Below are 22,004 nucleotides of genomic sequence, written 5' to 3'. Positions count from 1 at the left end.
ACTATGTCAAAGCCTTTGACTGTGTGGATCACAATAAACTGTGGAAAATTCTGAAAGAGATGGGAATACCAGACCACCTGACGAGCCTCTTGAGAAATCTGCATGCAGGTCAGGAAGCAACAGTTAGAACTGGACATGGAAAAACAGACTGGTTCCAAATAGGAAAAGGAGTATGTCAAGGCTATATATTGTCACCCTGCTTATTTAACTTATATGCAGAGTACATCATGAGAAATGCTGGGCTGGAAGAAGCACAAGCTGGAATCAAGATTGCCGGGAGAAATATCAATAACCTCAGATATGCAGATGACACCACCTTATGGCAGAAAGTGAAGAAGGACTAAAAAGCCTCTTGATGAAAGTGAAAGAGGAGAGTGAAAGAGTTGGCTTAAAGTTCAACATTCAGAAAACCAAGATTATGGCATCTGGTCCCATCACTCCATGGCAAGTAGATGGGGAAACAGTAGAAACAGTGTCAGACTTTATTTTTCTGGGTTCCAAAATCACTGCAGATGGTGACTGCAGCCATGAAATTAAAAGACGCTTACTCCTTGGAAGGAAAGTTATGACCAACCTAGACAGCATATTAAAAAGCAGAGACGTTATTTTGCCAACAAAGTTCCGTCTAGTCAAGGCTATGGTTTTTCCAGTGGTCATGTATGGATGTGAGAGTTGGACTATAAAGAAAGCTAAGCGCACAAGAATTGATGCTTTTGAACTGTAGTAGTGCTGGAGAAGACTCTTGAGGGTCCCTTGGACTGCAAGGAGAGCCAACCAGTCCATCTTAAAGGAAATCAGTCCTGAATATTCATTGGAAGGGCTGATGTTGAAGCTGAAACTCCAATACTTTGGCCATCTGATGTGAAGAGCTGTCTCATTTGAAAAGACCCTGATGCTGGGAAAGATCAGTGGCAGGAGGAGAAGGGGATGACGCAGGATGAGATGGTTGGATGGCATCACCAACTCAATGGACATGGGCTTGGGTGGACTCCGGGAGTTGGTGATGGACAGGGAGGCCTGGTGTGCTGCAGTTCATGGGGTCGCAGAGTCAGACATGACTGAGCGACTGACCCAAACTCACACATTTCAAAATTCTCTGAAATTCAGTGATCAATCTCAAAGCCTTGGCAGGGCTTGGTAGGAGTTGTTGCATTTACACAACCCAGGAACCAGGGGAGGAAGAGATGGGAACTTCCTCTGGCTTTTCATGGGCTGAGCCAGGCCTGTCTCAGAGATATTCAATTCATATTTCTACAGTAACACAGTTATGCTCATAATTTTTCACTGCAAGATGATAAAAGAAAACCATGATAAGGCTTGCTTTAAAAATTATACTTTAAAGTCCAGTTATGATTTATTTTGTTTTTTAACACAGATATTCTGCAACAGAACCAACTGCTATCCCATGGGGGATCACATTCCCATCATTTAGTAATTTCCCTTCTTCCTACATTACTGAGAACATGACCCCAGCAAGGGCAGCAGCTCCTCATACAGGGCTCCACGCAGTCTGCCTGGGTCACGGCAGTGCCTGAGTCGGTGCCAGGCTGCCACAGCCACTCCACAAGCCCGAAGGAAAGAAAGGCCAGTGGCGTCTGCTCTCTGGCTTTGACCCCAGTGGGGCCCACAGGCACCCTCAACCAGGAGCAGTTGGGGGGGCCTGTCTTCCCCCACTGAGGCATGTCCTCACCCATGCCATCAGCTTCTTCTCACACAAGATGCTCCTCGATCCACATTTAGAAGAAGTTCTCATTAAACTCAGAAAATAAGCTTTAGGAAAGCAAGGAAAAGACATCCAGATGTGCAAACACCTGAAGAAGAGGGACAAAAATAAATCCCTCTGGCTATGGACACAGCCAAGAGGAGAAGTCTCAAATGTTCTGCCTGAATGAAATAAGCCTGTGGGTCATCTCTATGCATTGTGCATGTCTTCATCGTGTTCATTCACCTTCCAAAGGCAATTCTATTTTTCCCATTTTGCACAGACTGACAGATTATGGACAGGGAGGCAATTTGTATTCTACACGTGGAGAAATTAATTAACAACACTGCCTCAGTCAGGCTTCCTGCCCCACTCTCTCACGGCCTCATACCTTACGTCTTGTAAACAACGACACTGCTGACCTTGGTAGCACTGGCCTGTGTGCCCACTTGGCCATGGGCCACTTTTGTCCACCTTAGTATTTAAGAAGTCTTTGGAGACTCCTGGCTGCTGCTGCCCAGAGAGAATGAACATGTCTGCAGTTCCCACAGCTCCTTGAGTCTTCTTCCAGCTTCCTCGGTCACACCTTATCCACCCTGGGTTCAGTGACCAGTGTGAGCAGCAAGACACTATAATAATCTATTTTCAGGAGAGTGCCTCAAATTTCTTGAAACCCTGAAGGGGAAAAATCTTACTGAGGTTGTTAAACCTTCTTTTTCACAATTGTCTTATTAAAAGGTTTATCCTCCTCCAGCCTTATTGAGGCCACCTGACAAGATTTGTTGCTGAGATAAATGACACCCTGCATAGCCCTGAACTAGCAAAGGACACAGCTGAAGTATTACTTAGAGTGATGGATAGTTAAAGATGTGGAGCTAAAACAGATACATCCACAATTTAGAGAAGTGAGGAAAGACAATAGTTGGGAAAATAGTATTTTTAAAACACAAGGATCACAATTTGTATTATGAAAACTATTGTATTTGTATTATGAAAACTAATTACAGTAACATGTGGACATGTTACTTCTATGTAACATAAATGAGCCTCTGTGATTCTATTTGCTGTTGAGCCATTTTTTTCCTGATGTTATATCTTTGTTGATGCAGTTGGACTACGTATGCTGGGAGATGGCAACATAAACCAACGCATCTAAAGTTAGGAATTAGGAACTGTGTCCTAGGGGACAGTTCTCAGCTGCAGACTTGTGAAAAGCACACAAAAATGTTACAGAAAGTATTTCACGGTTATACCACATTACGCCATCCTCAGGACAGTCCTTTAAAATTTAATAATCCCATTGAAAAGATGAAAAATTGATGCTAGAAGAAATCAAAGGAGAAGTACTTGGTCCAGCCTGGCAGGGAGGTGAGGGGGTGTAGGCCATAGATGAAAACATGAAGGCTAGAAGGGAGGCAGGAATGTGCCCCACACAGGAAACAGGAGGCGGGTAAGGGAATCACAGGCTGGAGAGAGAATGCAGATGAAGAAGACGGGAGGCTAGGTGTCCATGGGAGGTGTGACCCATCAAAGTGGAGGCAAGGGCCAGAGAGAGGCTTACCTCGCTCTGTCATCTGAAGGCGCTTAGACTTTATCCTACAAACAAGTGGCATTTTCAAGGAGCTTAAGCCAGGGAGAGCCTTAACAGGCCTGCTTTACTCCAAAGTGGGAACAACATTACCAATCCTAGATGCTACCTGAGAACCCCTTCTTCTCCCGCTCCCACTCAGAAGAACCTCAGTGAAGGCAGTGTCAGGGCAGCTCCCCACCTGTCCACAGGCCAGGGCTACGTGCAGAGTGGATGCCCAGAAAATGTGGGCTGGCTGGCTGAGGGAGGCAGGAGTGATAAGGAAGAGGAGCAAATAAACTGGTAATTACAACAAGCAACTGATAAATCCATGCACAACACTGCACGGATTAAACTGACTGAACCTTGATAAGGAGACACAATGGCTACAACAAACAAAATATTCTGCATGTGAATTAAAATAGTGTGAAGAGAAATTCATATATTTGCAGTACATTATCCCTTAAAGCCCTTCTAAACCATGAATTAAAATGGTGTCTAATTCGGTATCTTTTGAATACCAAAGAGTTACAGGGGAATTGTGTCCCTGGGCAGTTACTGAGTCTCAGCGAGTTGCTGGATTCTGCCATTCAGATGTTATTTAGCATCTACATGAGACAGGAAGAGGAGTCCTAAGGAACCCAGAGATTCTCAGGTCACTCTGCTGCCCCAGGGCCATGACGGTGTGCATGGTGAACTTTCAAGTCATGAAACCAAAGAAGAGCATCTGCTATATAGTTTTTATATGTAGTTGTTTTTTAAATCTTTTTCACGCAAAAACCACACAGCTCTTCCCATATATGAAGATGACTTCCAAGGACCAAATGACATGAGGCTTTAGAAGAGCTGCCTTCTAAAAAAGAAATATCCGTTCTTTTCATTATGCTGTTTCATTTGGAAAATTCATGATTCTTTATGTAATAAAGGAAAAATGAAATCTTTTAATTGTGATTTCTGCTTGCTTGCTGCACATGACAAAGTCTTAGTATATTCCCTTCAAAGTGTTGTCATATGAGTGTGTAATGGGGAATCCAATTTTGAATGGGCTTGCCTTGCAATTTCTATAAATACAGCAGTGATCTAACTACAGTCAGAGAGATCTGGGTTGGATGCCAAACTCACCCACTTTCTATCCGTGTCCAACTTTCCCTCTCAGATGATGAACGTGGTACTGAATAACACCATGTATGGAAGGCCCTTTGCTGAGTTCTAACACAAGATAAGCAAAGGACTATTGGACTAAACTTACCCAGAAGGGCAAAGGGTGAGTCTTATTTATCCTTGTGCTAAGGTCAAGCACAGTTTGAAAATTAATGAGGAAATTTTCTCATTATGATTTTCTCAAATTTTTCTCATTCTCAAAATGAGTAACATTTTCTCAGTCTTCCCTTTCCATATAAATGCATAATTGCTGCACACTTTCCATACTGGGTAGGCCTTTTATGTAATTATGATGGGAAAATTGTGGTCACAATTGAATTTATGAACCCGTGCAATAGTAATTTGATGTATTGCTCACTAAATAAATACCTTAAAACAAGAAGGAAGTTTAAGAGTATTTTGTTCCCCTGCTTCATCATACGGAAGAGGCAACTGAGACACAGGAAGGTAGTAAGACAGCTCCAAGACTGCATAGGACATGCATCTCCAAGACCCCTGCACATTACAACATATGGATTTTGAAATTCTATGCTTACTGGGTGGGACTGGTGTAATTCTATGTCCTGATACAGATAAACTGGAGAGTAAGCCTCAAATCTGGAAAAACACAGGGACAGCAGCTAGGGTAGTATGAGGGCTGGCAAGCTGCAGGACTCTAAATAAAACTGAGCTCCAAGGAGAAGAGGGAAACAGGCCATAGTCCAGAATGCACTCTACGAAAAATGTGTCCGCAACAACCTCAGCGTTCTGACCATCACCATCAACAGGCATGCATCTCTCTCCTGGCCAAGAACACTATTCTTGTCTTGGTCTTTTTTAATCTATCAATTGTTAAATCAAAAAAAAAAATATGATAGAAAAACTAGACAGAAAATTGGCAAAGATATAAAACTCAACAAAACCATTAAACAACAAGATTCAATTCCTCCAGTAACAGAAGAACACAAATTCTTTACAAGCACCCATGGAACAGTCACAAAAAAACGTATCCCAGGTCATAAATTAAATAGCAACAAATGATAAAAATTTTTTAACTTAAAAAGAGTATGTTCTGTAACCACAATGGAATTAAGCTAGAAATTAGTAATAGATAACAGAAAAACTTCTAGACATTTGGAAATAAAAAATATACTTCTAAATAGTACATGAATTAAAGGGGAAAAAATCTCAGGGGTAGTCAAAAATACATTGAACTAAATGAAAATGAAAACACAAACATCAAAACCCATGAGATACAGCTAAAATAGTACAGAGCAGGCAGCTTAGAGCACTAAATGCTTACATTAGAAGTCTCAAGTTGAGACTCTAAACGCTACCTCAAAGAAGAAGAGCAAAATAAATCCAAGCAAGAAGAAGAAAGTAAATAATAAAGATTCAAAGCAAAATGTAATAAAAATGAAAATAGAAAAATAATGAAACAAAAGTTGGTTCTTCAAAAAGGTCAGTGGAACCAACCTGCAGCAAGATGACAAAGAAAACAATGACAACACAAATTACCAGTATCAGGAATGAAGCAAGGAATATTATTGTTGGCCCCACTGATATTAAAAGGATTATAAAGGATTAGCAAATAGAATACAGCAACATATAAAAAGAGTTTTTAAAAATATTTGTTCTTAAACATGATAACTAGGTGGGGTTTATCCTAGGGATGCAAGGCTGGTTCAATATCTGAAAACCAACCAATGTAATTCACCACACAGCAGGAGCCCTACATATAAACCTTCAAATTGCGAACTTTCAAAAATGCAAGTGTGTATTCCATCAACATTAGGCATATGTGAAGTTGCAGCTTTCCCTCAGTCTTCTGTTGCTAACGATCTTTCAGTTCTACAGTCTCCCCGCTTCTCATACTCCTCCAGGCAGTAATGTTTTCTTGCCTGTTCACTTGATGTCACGCCCTGTATGCCACCTGTTGTACTGAACTACTGTGCTTCTCAAGGTACTGTACTGTACTGTAAGATTAAAATTGTTTTATTTGTGTGTGTGTTTGTTTTTTATGTATTATTTGTGTGAAAAGTATTATAAATCTATTGCAGTACAGTACTATATAGCCAATTGTGTTAGTTGGGAACCTAGGCTAATACTGCTGTACTTATGAACAAACTGGGCTTATGAACACACGCTCAGAATGAAACTTGTTCATAGGTAGGGGACTTGCTGCCTTAAAAAAAAAAAAAAAAAGCACACTGTGTATCAATTAATGCAGAAAACGCATTTGGCAAAGTTGAACACCCATTCCTGATTTTAAAAAAATTATTTCAGAAAGTTAGAGAGAGATGGAACTTTCCCAACTTAGTGAAGAATATACATAAAATATATCCAGCTAACATCACACTTAATTGTGAAGACTGAATACTTTTCCTCTACTATCTGGAACAAAGCAAGATGTCCACGTACACTACCACTATTCCTGTAGCATTGGAAGTGCTAGCCAGTGAAAAAAGGCAAGAAGAACAGTAATAAGAGGCATACAGATTGGAAAGCAAGAAATAGGTCTCATTTGCAGATGATATGATGATGTACACAGAAATTCTCAAGGAATCTATCAAAAAAAAATTTCCTAAAATTAGTAAGTGAGTTTGGCAAGTCAGAGGACACAACATTAACTTATATAAGATAACCATATTTCTGTATACTAGCAATGAACACAGGGAAAAATAAATTTTAAAATATAGCACTATTTACAAGCACTCCAACACTGTGAAACACTTAGGTGAAAATCTAACAAAATATTTTTAGAACTTGTATACTAAAATCTGCAAAACACTGAATGTAAGAAAATAAACAAGATCTAAATAAACAGAAAGATATATCATGTTTATGGATTAAAATACTCAACACAATAAAGATGTCAATTCTTCCCAAACTGATATAAAGGCTTAACATGAGATATTTTTTTGCACTTACAGATAAGATAGCTCAAAAACTAATATAGAAAATATGTACTAAAATAATTTTTAAAAATAAAGTGACTGAATTAATTCCACCCAATTCCAAGACTTATTATACATAGCTGCAATAATCAAGACTGCAGATTGACACAATAGACAGATAAACGGAAGAAATTAGAGAAACCAGAAACAGCCCACAGAAGTTGAGCCAACTGACTTCTGATAAATGTGCAACATAAGTCAAAGAGGAAGGATAGTTTTTTTCAACAAGTGATAATAAAGTAACTAGAGATTCATAAGTGAAATTGAATTCGCTCAGTCGTGTCTGACTCTTTGCAACCCCATGGACTGTAGCCTACCAAGCTCCTCTGTCCATGGGATTTTCCAGGCAATAGTACTTGAGTGGATTGCCATTTCCTTCTCCAGGGGATCTTCCTGACCCAGGGACTGAACCCAGGTTTCCCGCATTGTAGACAGACGCTTTACCGTCTGAGCCATCAGGGAAGATTCATAAGCAAAAAGAAAAGAAACAAACGTAGCTATAAACCTCACATACTGATTTTCTATAACAATTAATTCAAAGCTGAAAATGAATTAAATGTAAAACATATATTAAAACTTTTAGAAGAAAAGAGGAAAAAAATCTTTAGGAGCTAGGGATTTATGAAGAGCTATTAGACATTACTCGAAAAGTATACATTCCCACTGTTGGCGGGAATGTAAACTGATGTAGCTACTATGGAGAACAGTATGGAAATTCCTTCAAAAACTAGGATTAAAACTACCATACGACCCCAAAACCCCACTATTTGGCATGTACCCTGAGGAAACCATAACTGAAAAGACATACATATCCCCATGTTCATTGCAGCACTGTTTGTGACAGCCTAGAAGGACAGCAGAGAAGGCAATGGCAACCCACTCCAGTACTCCTGCCTGGAAAATCCCATGGACAGAGGGACAGGCTGCTGTCCATGCCTATCGTGGACAGTATGGTAGGCTGCTGTCTATAGGGTCGTGTAGAGTTGGACACGACTGAGCGACTTCACTTTCATTTTTCACTGTTCATGCACTGGAGAAGGAAATGGCAACCCACTCCAGTGTTCTTGCCTGGAGAATCCCAGGGACGGGGGAGCCTGGTGGGCTGCCGTCTCCGGGGTCGCACAGAGTCGAACACGACTGAAGCACCTTAGCAGCAGCAGCAGCAGAGGGACAGCATAGGGTGGGAAGTGGGAGCGGGCTTCAGATGGGAAGGCACATATGTACACCTATGGCTGATTCATGCTGATGTATGGCAGAGACCAACGCAATATTGTAAAGCAATTATCCTCCAATTAAAAGTAAACCAAAAAAATACTTGCCGCACACACAAAAAGTATATTCCATAAAAAGAAAATAAGTAAATTGGACTTCCTCAATATTAAAAACTTTTCTTCTTTGCAAGACCCTACTAAAAGGATGGGGGGAAAAAAAGCCATACAAAGAGGGAAAAATATCTGAACACTTCATCTGGCAAAGGAATCATATCCAGACTATAGGAAGAACACTTAACAAGGCAGGAGAAAAAAATAAATAAAGCAAAATACCCCAATTTTTAAGGCAGCAACTAATATGAGGAGACATTGTGATGAAGAAGATATACTATTGGCAAATAAGTGCATAAAGAGAATTCAATACCACTAACAATCAGGAAAATGTAAATCAAGACAACAAGGCAATATCAAACTATTGGACATACACATAGTAGAGCAGCTGAAACAAAAACCTGTGACAGTACCACCTGCTGCTGAAGTTACAGAGAAACTAGATCTCTCACACCTTGATGGTGGGCTCGAAAATGGTATATAAACTTTAGAAAAGAGTTTGACAGCTTCTTTAAAAAAATAAACCAATATTTATCATAGGACCTGGCAATCATATTCCTGGGCATTTATCCCAGAGAATAAAACCTTACATCCACACAGATACCAGGAATAGAAGCAACATACTTCAATGTAATAAAAGCTATATATGATAAACCCACAGCAAACATTATCCTCAATGGTGAAAAACTGAAAGCATTTCCCCTAAACTCAGGAACAAGACAAGGGTGCCCACTCTCACCACTACTATTCAACAGTTTTGGAAGTTTTGGCAACAGCAATCAGAGCATAAAAAGAAATAAAAGGAATCCAGATTGGAAAAGAAGAAATAAAACTCTATTTGCAGATGACTAGATCCTCTACATAGAAATCCTAAACATTCCACCAGAAAATTACTAGAGCTAATCAACGAATACAGTAAAGTTGCAGTATATAAACTTAATACACAGAAATCCCTTGCATTCCTATACACTAACAATGAGAAAACAGAAAGACAAATTAAGGAAACAATTCCATTCACCACTGCAATGAAAAGAATAAAATACTTAGGAATATATCTACCTAAAGAAACAAAAGACCTATATATAGAAAACTATAAAACACTGATGAAAGAAATCAAAGAGGATACAAATAGATGGAGAAATATACCATGTTCATGGATTGGAAAAATCAATATAGTGAAAATGAGTATACTACCCAAAGCAATCTATAGATTCAATGCAATTCCTATCAAACTACCAACGGTATTTTTCACATAACTAGAACAAATAATTTCACAATTTGTATGGAAATACAAAAAACCTCAAATAGGCAAAGCAATCTTGAGAAAAAAGAATGGAATTGGAGGAATCAACCTTCCTGACTTCAGGCTCTACTACAAAGCAACAGTCATCAAGACAGTATGGTACTGGCACAAAGACAGATATATAGATCAATGGAACAAAATAGAAACTGCAGAGATAATTCCATATACCTATGGACACCTTATCTTTGACAAGGAGGCAAGAATATACAATGGAGAAAAGACAATCTCTTTAACAAGTGGTGCTGGGAAAACTGGTCAACCACTTGTAAAAGAATGAAACTAAAACACTTTCTAACACCATCAGTTCAGTTCAGTTCAGTCGCTCCGTCGTGTCCAACTCTTTGCGACCCCATGAATCACCTCCCTGTCCATTACCAACTCCCGAAGTTCACTCAGACTCACCTCCATCGAGTCAGTGATGTCATCCAGCCATCTCATCCTCTGTCGTCCCCTTCTCCTCCTGCCCCCAATCCCTCCCAGCATCAGAGTCTTTTACAATGAGTCAACTCTTCACATGAGGTGGCCAAAGTACTGGAGTTTCAGCTTTAGCATCATTCCTTCCAAAGAAATTCCAGGGCTGATCTCCTTCAGAATGGACTGGTTGGATCTCCTTGCAGTTCAAGGGACTTGCAGTCCAAGAGTCTTCTCCAATACCACAGTTCAAAAGCATCAATTCTTCGGCACTCAGCTTTCTTCACAGTCCAACTCTCACATCCATACATGACCACAGGAAAAACAATCGCCTTGACTAGACGGACCTTTGTTGGCAAAGTAATGTCTCTGCTTTTGAATATGCTATCTAGGTTGGTCATAACTTTCCTTCCAAGGAGTAAGCGTCTTTTAATTTCATGGCTGCAGTCACCATCTGCAGTGATTTTGGAGCCCCAAAAAATAAAGTCAGACACTGTTTCCACTCTTTCCCATCTATTTGCCATAAAGTGATGGGACCGGATGCCATGATCTTAGTTTTCTGAATGTTGAGCTTTAAGCCAACTTTTTCACTCTCCTCTTTCACTTTCATCAAGAAGCTCTTTAGTTCTTCTTCACTTTCTGCCATAACAGTGGTATTATCTGCATATCTGTGGTTACTGATATTTCTCCCAGCAATCCAGCTTGTGCTTCCTCCAGCCCAGTATTTCTCATGATGTACTCTGCATATGAGTTAAATAAGCAGGGTGACAATATACAGCCTTGACGTATTCCTTTTCCTATTTGGAACCAGTCTCTTGTTCCATGTCCAGTTCTAACTGTTGCTTCCTGATCTGCATACAAATTTCTCAAGAGGCAAGTCTGGTGGTCTGGTATTCCCGTCTCTTTAAGAATTTTCCAGAGTTTATTGTGATTCACACAGTCAAAGGCTTTGGTATAGTCAATAAAGCAGAAATAGAAACTCAAAATGGATTAAAGATCTAAACGTAAGACCAGAAACTATAAAACTCCTAGAGGAAAACATAGGCAAAACACTCTCCAACATAAATCACAGCAGGATGTGTGACCCACCTCCCAGAGTAATGGAAATAAAAGCAAACATAAACAAATGGTATGTAATTAAACTTAAAAGCTTTTGCACAACAAAGGAAATTATAAGCAAGGTGAAAAGACAGCCTTCAGAATGGGAGAAAATAATAGCAAATGAAGCAACTGACAAAGAATTAATCTCAAAATATACAAGCAACTCCTACAGCTCAATTCCAGAAAAATAAACAACTCCATCAAAAAATGGACCGAAGAACTAAACAGACATTTCTCCAAAGAAGACATACAGATGGCTAATACACACATGAAAAGATGCTCAACATCACTCATTATCAGAGAAATGCAAATCAAAACCACAATGAGGTACCATTTCACGCCAGTCAGAATGGCTGCTATCCAAAAGTCTACAAGCAATAAATGTTGGAGAGGGTGTGGAGAAAAGGGAACCCTCTTACACTGTTGGTGGGAATGCAAACTAGTACAGCCACTATGGAGAACAGTGTGGAGATTCCTTCAAAAACTGGAAATAGAACTGCCATATGACCCAGTAATCCCACTGCTGGGCATACACACCGAGGAAACCAGAACTGAAAGAGATACACGTACCCCAAGGTTCATCGCAGCACTGTTTATAATAGCCAGGACATGGAAGCAACCTAGATGTCCATCAGCAGATGATTGGATAAGAAAGCTGTGGTACATATACACAATGGAATATTACTCAGCCATTGAAAAGAATGCGTTTGAATCAGTTCTAATGAGGTGGATGAAACTGGAGCCTATTATACACAGTAAAGTAAGCCAGAAAGGAAAATATCAATACAGTATATTAAAGCATATATATGGAATTTAGAAAGGTGGTAATGATAACCCTATATGAGAGACAGCAAAAGAGGCACAGATGTATAGAACAGTCTTTTGGACTCTGTGGGAGAAGGCAAGGGTGGGATGATTTGAGAGAATAGCATTGAAACATGCATATTATCATATGTGAAACAGATCGCCAGTCCAGGTTCAATGAATGAGACAGGGTGCTCAGGGCTGGTGCACTGGGATGACCCTGAAGAATGGGATGGAGAGAGAGGTGGGAGGGGGGTTCAAGATGGGGAACACATGTACACCCATGGCTGATTAGTGTCAATGTATGGCAAAACCACTACAATACTGTAAAGTAATTAGCCTCCAAATAAAATAAATAAAAAATAAATAAACAATAAAGCTTCTGAAGCATAAGAAAATATTTTCATGTTATTAGTGCAGATAATATTTTAAAGAAATGATCATTATGTTCAACTATATTAAAATTCATAGAGTTTATATTTCAAAATATACCTTGGAAGTGAAAAAGTAATACATAGATTGGAGGAAAAAGAACTGTGTGCTTACTAATGCATTGCTACTGCTGCTGCTAAGTCGCTTCAGTCATGTCCAACTCTGCGACCCCATAGACGGCAGCCCACCAGGCTCCCCCGTCCCTGGGATTCTCCAGGCAAGAACACTGGAGTGGGTTGCCATTTCCTTCTCCAATGCATGAAAGTAAAAAGTGAAAGTGAAGTCTCTCAGTCATGTCCAACTCCTAATAACCCCATGGACTGCAGCCTAACAGGCTCCTCTGTCCATGTGGTTTTCCAGGCAAGAGTACTCACAGTCATTTTATTTGTAATAGACAAAAACTGGGAATAACTAATATGTTCCTCAATAAACATTAAAAAACTATGATCCATCCATAGCATGGAAGATTACTTAGCAATAAGTAAAACAAACTATTGATACATGCAACAACTTGAATGGATCCCAAAATCACTTTGCTGAGCAAAGAAAAGCCAATCTCAAAAAGTCATGTACTAAATGACTGCACATAGGCTCCATTCTCAAAATGACAAAATCATAGAAATAAAGACTAAATTAGTGGTTGACAGGTTAGAAATTTTGGAGGAGTGAAACAGATGAGACTCTAAAGCAAGAGCAGGAAGGGAAACTTCATGGTAATGAAACCGTTCTGTATCTCAATTATAGTATCATTACACAGATCCGCATGTGACAATGTGGAGCCATGTACACACACTCTCCCAACGTCAACTCTTAGTTCAATACCCATGAATTGCGTGACTCTGCACTACCTTTGCAACTTCCTGCAAATTCATAATTATTTAAAATAAAACCTTTAAAAATATATCACACTATGTTTCCTACTAAAATAGCAAACATCGTCACTCACTTCCAATATCTGGCCTCAGCTTCTTATCATATTCTCTTAGCAACTTGTTCAGAATAAGAGTCACATCTGTGTCTTGGGATTTCGGAGCCAAGACCCACTTCTGGTTTAATGATGAATCTTCATATTCATCTTCTTCCACCTTCCTGGTCCTGTAATTACAGCACAAAGTGTGACATGTAAGTTGTAGCAATGATTCCAGGAAACGTCTTAAGCTTTGGCCCACCCAAGCACCACTGAAATAGGTAGAAAATCCCCAGTACACTCAGTCCATTCAAAAAATTACCTCTAAAATCTTAAAAGTAAAACAAAACACACAAAAAAAGAATCCAATAAGAAGAATGCCAGTGCTATTAACGTAACATGATCCTTTCATTAAATGTCATTAAAAAAGTCCAAGTCCATGTTAAACCATAGACATCATAATAAGTAATCCAATACATGAAGGCCAACAAGCAGAGAGTCAGCCTTCCTAATATCAACCTTGAGATCTTCTGAAGGTCAAGGCAAAAACAACTTGCAGCTTCCACTTCTCATTTCCAAGACCTCATTTTAGCTTAAGGTGAACAGCTTCTGCAGAATGCACTCATTGAAAATAGTTGAGTCTGACTCTGTGCTTCTCATGGAGCACCTTTGGTCTAGGCAGACATAGGGACATAAGGAGATGATATCCTTGGCCAGCACCCATGTGGCGTGCCAAGGAAGAGATATTGGTTGGTAAATACTCTCTGGTGATTTCACATACCTCCTACCACACAAACTGATTCACCTCGTACAGAGTAGGCTTGTTATTGTTCAGTCACTCAGTTGTGTCAGACTCTTCACGACCCTGTGGACTGCAGCCCACCAGGCTTCTCTGTCCTTCACCATCTCCCAAAGCTTACTCAAACTCATGTGCATTGAGTCAGTGATGCCATCCAACCATCTCATCCTCTGTCATCCCCTTCTCCTCCTGCCTTCAATCTTTCCCAGCATCAAGGTCTTTTCTAACGAGTCAGCTCTTCACATCAGGTGGCCAAAGTATTGGAGCTTCAACTTCAGCATCATATTCAGGATTGATTTCCTTTAGGATGGACTGGTTGGATCTCCTTGCAGTCTAAGGGAATCTCAAGAGTCTTCTCTAACACCACAGTTCAAAAGCATCGGTTCATTGGCACTCAGTCTTCTTTATGGTCCAACTCTCACATCTATACATGACTACTGGAAAATAGCTTTGACTATATGGACCTTTGTTGGCAAAGTAATGTCTCTGCTTTTTAATATGCTGTCTAGGTTTGTCACAGCTTTTCTTCCAAGGAGCAAGTCTCTTTCAACTTCATGGCTGTAGTCATCACCTGCAGTGACTTTGGAGCCCAGGAAAATAAGGTCTCTCACTGTTTCCATTGTCTCCTCATCTATTTGCCATGGAGTGATGCCATGTCTTCATCTTTTTGAATGTTGAGTTTTAAGCCAGCTTTTTCACTCTCCTCTTTAGCCTTCACCAAGAGGCTCTTTAGCTCCTCTTCTCTTTTTGCCATAAGGTCGGTGTCATCTGCATCTCTGAGACTATTGATATTTCTCCTGGCAATCTTGATTCCAGCTTATGCTTCATCCAGCCCAGCGTTTCTCATGATGTACTCTGCATATAAGTTAAATAAGTAGGTTGACAACATACAGCCTTGACGTATTCCTTTCTCAATTTTCAACCAGTCCAGTGTTCCATGTCCTTTTCTTACTGTTGCTTCTTGACCTACATACAGGTTTCTCAGGAGGCAAGTAAGGTGGTCTGGTATTACAAAAATTAAAATCTTTCTAACATGTCTTTAGCATCTGGCCCTTTAATAGATGAATCCAAATGAATGCTGAGCATCAGAATCTGTCCCAAGAAGGGCTGAGCCTGACAGCCACCTCTCCCGGGTGTACTTGAATGGAAATGCCTCAAAATGGCAAGGTAGTTTCTTTAGTGAGTGAGGCCATCTCAGCAGCTCAGCAATTTGGGCCTGAAAAGAGCACAGTTTCCTCTTCAAAGTAGCACTTCCAGGAGGCCTGCCATTTACCAATGCAAAAAAGCCTGTCACACACACACACAAAAAAAAACAAGCAAACTTCTTCCCTCATGGCTTGTCAGTGTGTGCACCATAATGACATATCTTCCTTCACAAAAGATAACAAAATAGAAAACAGAACATTGCACTGAGGTTTATTTGTCCTGATTAAGTATAAGCTGATTTCTGTTTAGCTTTTCAGATGGGACCTAAAAAGGCAACAACCTCACAAGGCAGTTGGCTTCTGGGACATATATTTTTACATTAATTTTTGTCATTGTTCACTCGCTCAGTCGTGTCCAACTATCTGTGACCCCATGGACTGCACCATACCAGGCTTCCCTGTCCTTCACTGTCTCCTGGAGTTTGTTCAAACTCACGTCCATTGAGTTGATGATTCCATCCAACCACCTCATCCACTGTTGCCCCCTTCTCCTCCTGCCCACTATCTTTCCCAACATCGGGGTCTTTTCCAAAGAATCAGCTCTTCGCATCAGATGGCCAAAGTCTCCAATGAACATTCGGGGTTGACTTCCTTTAGGATTGACTGGTTTGAGCTCCTTGGGAGCTCAAACTCTCAACAGTTTGAGCTCTCAAGAGTTTGGGACTCTCAAGAGTCTTATCCACCACAATTCAAAAGTATCAATTCTTCAGCTCTCAGCCTTCTTTATAATTCAGCTCTCCAATCCATACATGACTACTGGAGAAACCATATTTTTGACTATACGAACCTTTGTCAGCAAAGTGACATAGGTTGTTCATAGCTCTTATTCCAAGAAGCAAGCATCTTTTAATTTCAAGGCTGCAGTCACTGTCTTCAGTGATTTTGGAGCCCAAGAAAATAAAATCTGTCACTGTTTCCTTTTTCTCCCCATCTATTTGCCATGAAGTGATGGGACTGGATGCCATGATCCTCGTTTTTTGCACGTTAATTTTTAAGCCAGCTTTTACATTCTCTGCTTTCACCTTCATCAAAAGGCTCTTTAGTTCCTTTTCACTTTCTGCCATTTGGGTGGTATCATCTACATATCTGAATTTATTGATATTTCTCCCAGCAATCTTGATACCAGCTTGAGATTCATCCAGCCTGGCATTTCACATGATGAACTCTGCATATTGGAGAAGGAAATGGCAACCCATTCCAGTATTCTTGCCTGGAGAATTCTATGGACAGAGGAGCCTGATGGGCTGCAGTCCATGGGGTCACAAAGAGTCAGACACAACTGAGCAACACACACATACACACACTCTGCATATAAGTTAAATAAGCAGGGTGACAATGTACAGCCTTGAATGTACTCCTTTCCCAGTTTTGACCAGTCGGTTTTTCCATATCCGGTTCTGACTGTTGCTTCTTGACCTGCATACAGGTTTCTCATGGGACAAGTAAGGTGGTATGGTATTCCCATCACTTTAAGAATTTTCCATAGTTTGTTGTGATCCACAGTCAGAAGGCTTTAGCATAGTCAATGAAGCAGATGTTTTTCTGGAATTCTCTTGCTTTTTTATGATCCAACAGATGTTCACCATTTGATCTCTGCTTCCTCTGCCTTTTCTAAATTTAGCTTGTGTATCTGTTCTCAGTTCTTGTACTGTTGAAGCCTAGCTTGAAGGATTTTGAACATTACCTTGCTAGCATGTGAAATGAGTACAATGGTGCAGTAGTTTGAACATTATTTGGTATTGCCCTTCTTTGGGATTGGAATGAAAACTGACCTTTTCCAGTCCTGTGGCCACTGTTAGGTTTTCCAAATTTGTTGGCATATTGAATGCAGCACTTTAACAGCATCACCTTTTAGGATTTGAAATAGTTTAGCTGGAATTCTTTCACCTCCACTAGCTTTGTTCATAGTAATGTTTCCTAAGGCCCTCTTGACTTTATGTGCTAGGATGTCTGGATGTAAATTTTCAGTATAGTCTAAATTATCTGTAGGTTTCCCTGGTAGCTTAGTGGTAAAGAACCTTCCTTCTAATGCAGAAGACACAGGTTGGATCCCTGGGTTGAGAAGATCCACTGGAGATGGAAACGGCAACTCATTCCAGTATTCTTGCCTGGGGAATCCCATGCACAGAACAGCCTGGTGGGCTACAGTCCATGGGGTTGCAAAAGAGTTGGACACAACTTAGCAACTAAACAACAACACAATATAATATTATAATATAACCATAATATATAACATCTTTAAAATCTTATGTATATGTCATATGGTATGTACGAGTCTTTTAATGAGTGTTAACTAGCTTTAACATAGATCAGAGCAGTATCAGCCTAGTTCTGTATGAATATATACACATACATGAAGTTTTGATAATAGTATATGGCATATATCTTGAAGATTGAATTCATTTAACTTTTCCCTTGGCTAAGATCCCCTGGAGAAGGAAATGACAATCCACTCCAGTACTCTTGCCTGGAAAAATCCCACAGAGGAGCCTGGTAGGTTAAAGTTCATGTGGTCACAAAGAGTTGGACACAACTCAGTGACTAAATGATAACAACAATATTAAACTATAATTCTATTTCTTGACAGAAAGCTTAGAATATATACATCATCCATAGGAACTATAAATTGCCATGGATTTTTTGCACTGAATATTCACCATCAATAGGAACTTAAAAAAATTGGGACTGATATTCAAGAAGTGATATGTTTCATTTAATTACTGGTAAGACTTTTTACTTTTATAAATAACATTATCAAATCTAAAATGTTACAGAAGAATATTTAATTTATCAAGAATATTAATTGTATCATCTTTAAAAGAAGTGGGTTGAAGAAGGACATGGATTGCTGGGAGCCAACCACTGCCCACAGGCCTGGCAGCTCAGTCCACAGCAAAGGCACTCGGGACACTGTGGGCAGAGGGACAGCTCACCTGGGCAGGATCACGTGTAGCACCCTCAGGACTCCTTCCAAGTCGCCCACAGTGCAGCCCTCTGCCCCTCTGGGGTCTCTCTGTCTCTCCCCTCCTGCCCTCCCCCAGAGACAGCTTCCTAGTACAGACCAGACCATGCTTTCCACGCTCTGCATCTTCTCTTGCCCCAACACTCATATGTACACAGAAGCACACTAACTCTTCATCAGTTCTCTGTATGCACAGCATTGGTTTCTGAAAAATACTTTGAGCTACTTCAATAACAGGTATTATAATGTGACTAATTCTCCCTCTAGCGGTGAAGTGGTGATGGGTGTTTTCCTGAAATTGCGTAAGCTTCCTGGTTCACGGTAGGTGAAGGGGGAGACAAAGAAAAGAACAACAGCAACATCTTCTTCAGCACCTTCCCTTCAGAAGGTGAAATGGGGCACCTGCAGTTCTGTGGCTGGGTTGGGGGGAGACCAGGCAGGCACAGGCTGAGATGCTCTGGGCCAACACTGGGCTCCTCCCAACCCTGAAGCCTCATCAGTTTGTGCAGGACTTCAGAAAAGGAAATCAAAGCTTCTCAGCACTAGGGCCAGACCACCAGCCCTACAGAAAAGCTTCCCTTTGTAGAGAACCCAATCTCATCTCAAGGACTCACCAGAATATGAATAAAACAAAAATGTTCTGTTGTTCTAAATTCCAAGTTGGCTATATTCACGAGTGTTCTGTTATCAGGATTGTTGGATCCTAAATGCCATCATTAGCTTTTTCTTAAAAACAAATTGGCAATAAACTTACAGTTCAGCCCTCAGATGGTATTTTCATGTCTTACACCTTCTCTTCAACTGCAAGGGCAGAGACAAAGCTGGATGTATCCGTAAAGATAAAAAGGAGCTCCTAAACTTCAGACGGCACTTAGGCATTCACTTAAGGTGTCACTAAGCCCCAGGTGTGACTGAGTGTTTTTAATGTAGGATAAGCTCTTCCAAGGGTGTCAGAATGGGGTGCTTTGCTCTCCACAGAGCTGCTAACCTATCACCACACACCACAACTGTCAGAACTTTCTCTGGGGCTTGTAAACACCAGGAAGGCAGGCCAGAGCACAAATGACAACTCTCTCAGAATTAATAACAGTTTTGAAAAGTGAGGGCTCCCCTGGTGGCTCAGATGGTAAAGAATCTGCCTGCAATGCGGGAGACACAGGTTCGATCCGTGGGTCAGAGAGATCCCCTGGAGAAGGGAATGGCAATCCACTTCAGTATTCTTGCCTAGAGAATTCCATAGAGAAGAGGAGCCTGGTGGTCTTCAGTCCAAGGGGTCACAAAGAGTCATACAGGACTGAGTGACTAACACTTGAAAGGTGATGCTGGTCACTGGATTACTTCACATGTCTGTAACCCATTCAAAGAGCAAAGATAAAAGAAGAGGCATAAAGCAATAACATTAGTTTAAAACTTGGATTATTTTCAACAGATATGAAACTTCTATTATCAACCCAGACAAAGAATATATTAAAGTTGTTACATCTGCCTTGGCAAAATGGAAGAATGAAGAATACCCAGAGACTGTATGTGTCTTTAGGAACCCCTAGACACCTGAGTGCTTCAGACACCCAGGTATCTTCCTACTAAGCACATAAAGTAATGAGAACAATAAGCAGATTTCCTTCTAACATATTAAGTATCTATAGATCTTAACAGTTGATTTTCTAACCTGCAACTGCAGGTCACTTCATCCAGTCAGTAGCAGTAGGAAATTCAATTAGACATAATCTCAGATTGAGATATGACCTGGGACATCTACATTACGCCTGGTGTTGTTTGTTTCTAAACAGAGATACATCCAAGCAGGGTAAGCCTCGGAGAGCACACTTCCATTTCCTTCCCAGCTCGTTCCTTAGACAGGAAGCAACTTCAGTTGAAGGACCAAGGAGTGTGCTGCCTGGCTGAGAGAGTTTCCAGTGAGTCTGCCTTCCCCAGCACATACAATTCACCTTTCTTACTCTCAACTCTTTGCAAAGAGCAGCAGTTTGTGGCAGGGAGGAACAGGACTCTCTTCCTCACAGTATAACCCTTCCAAATTCACATCTTGTAGGATTTGTTAATGTGCCTTCCTAGGTCCTCAGGGGGCTTCCCTCAGTGGCTCAGTGGTGACGAACCCGCCTGCCAATGAAAGAGATGCAGGTTCAATCCTTGGTTCTGGGAGATCCCGTGGAGAAGGAAATGGCAACCCACTCTAATATATCTGCCTAGGAAACCCCATGCACAGACAGAGCCTAGTGGGCTACAGTCCATGGCGTCACAAAAGTCAGGCCCGACTTAACAAGTTCCTCAGTACTTCATGGATTTGAATGAACATGCAAGACTTCCCAGCACTGCACGCTGACACTTGCAGAGCTTATGACCCACAGGAAGGCTCTCAAGCTCCCCGACCTAGGAAACGAAGAGGGTATCAAAAGTGTTTGGGGAGTTGAGGTGCTTGGAGATTCTTGGGGTCATGAGGGGAGAAGAAGGAAGGCAGGTGCTCTAATTTTTAAAGCACGGGGCAATCTCTAGGCTCTTGACCAGAGATCAAATCCGAGACAGAATTAAAGGAACCAAACCCAGAATCTCCATTTATATTTACAGCAACAGGGTTTAACCCTTCTGGTCCCACTGTCCTTCCATCCTCATGAGTCATCTTCATCTCTTCCTGAATTACTTTTAAGCTCCCATCAGCCGGTTGGTGTGCTGGGAGGAAGGGTAAGGGTGTCTATGGTAAGGTAATTTCCCACAGGTATTAGGTAGAAACCTCATTATCAACTTCAGAATGCTTGCTTCATACGGGGAGGTTTGTGCATGCTGCTGCATGTGAAAACGGCTCATACGGAAGGGGTGCTTATGTGTACCGTGCGTGTGTTCACAGAACCTGGGAGGGGAATCCTTTCCGAGAAGCAGAGCTCCTGGCTGCCCACCATGCCCCCATCCTCCTCCGTCTGCCTCCAACCCTGCTACTCCTCATAAAGACAGGTTTAAACCGGGTCGCTCGGAAACCTGACTCCGGGGTCCCGGGAGATTTCAAGGAGGGAAACGATACAGAACGTTGATGTGTGTGTGTGGAACATACAGAATACAGAATGTTGGTGTGTATCTGTGTGTGTGTATTCGCGCGCCCGGGGGCGCGCGCGGAACCCTGAAACACTTGGGGGAGGGGGAGGAGCGAGATAAAGAGGTAGACACCGGCTTCCCCCAGTGATGCTGGGCTTCGAAATCCCTTAAACCCACCAGACCTTACAAGGTTCAGGAGAAGAGCCCATTAGTCTCGGAGTCCCCGCGCTTCAGGCTGCAGAGAAGGCTGCGGTCGCCTAGCCCGGAGAGGCAGACGGCCGTGGCCGAGGGAGACGGGACAGGTAAAGCGCCTGCGACTCCCCGTCTCCTGCCCGCTCGGCCCCGGCGGG

At 41.2% G+C, this 22,004-nt stretch overlaps 1 protein-coding gene across 1 annotated transcript in view; it reads right to left on the bottom strand.

The window, feature by feature from the left end:
- Nucleotides 1–18,738, bottom strand: part of GABRG3 (gamma-aminobutyric acid (GABA) A receptor, gamma 3) — an 831,633-nt gene extending 812,895 nt beyond the window's left edge. The window contains exons 1-2 of the mRNA XM_010845850.1: nucleotides 18,584–18,738; nucleotides 13,686–13,834 (exon numbers count right to left, since the gene is read on the bottom strand). Coding sequence (XP_010844152.1) covers nucleotides 13,686–13,834; nucleotides 18,584–18,738 — 304 coding nt within the window. The remainder of the gene's footprint in view (nucleotides 1–13,685; nucleotides 13,835–18,583) is intronic.
- Nucleotides 18,739–22,004: the final 3,266 nt, after the last annotated feature.

This window comes from Bison bison, unplaced genomic scaffold, assembly GCF_000754665.1.
Source record: "Bison bison bison isolate TAMUID 2011002044 unplaced genomic scaffold, Bison_UMD1.0 scf7180017864224, whole genome shotgun sequence".
NCBI lineage: Eukaryota > Metazoa > Chordata > Mammalia > Artiodactyla > Bovidae > Bison > Bison bison.
Note: the sequence above shows the minus strand (reverse complement) of the source record. Positions and strands in the feature narration are given on the sequence as shown.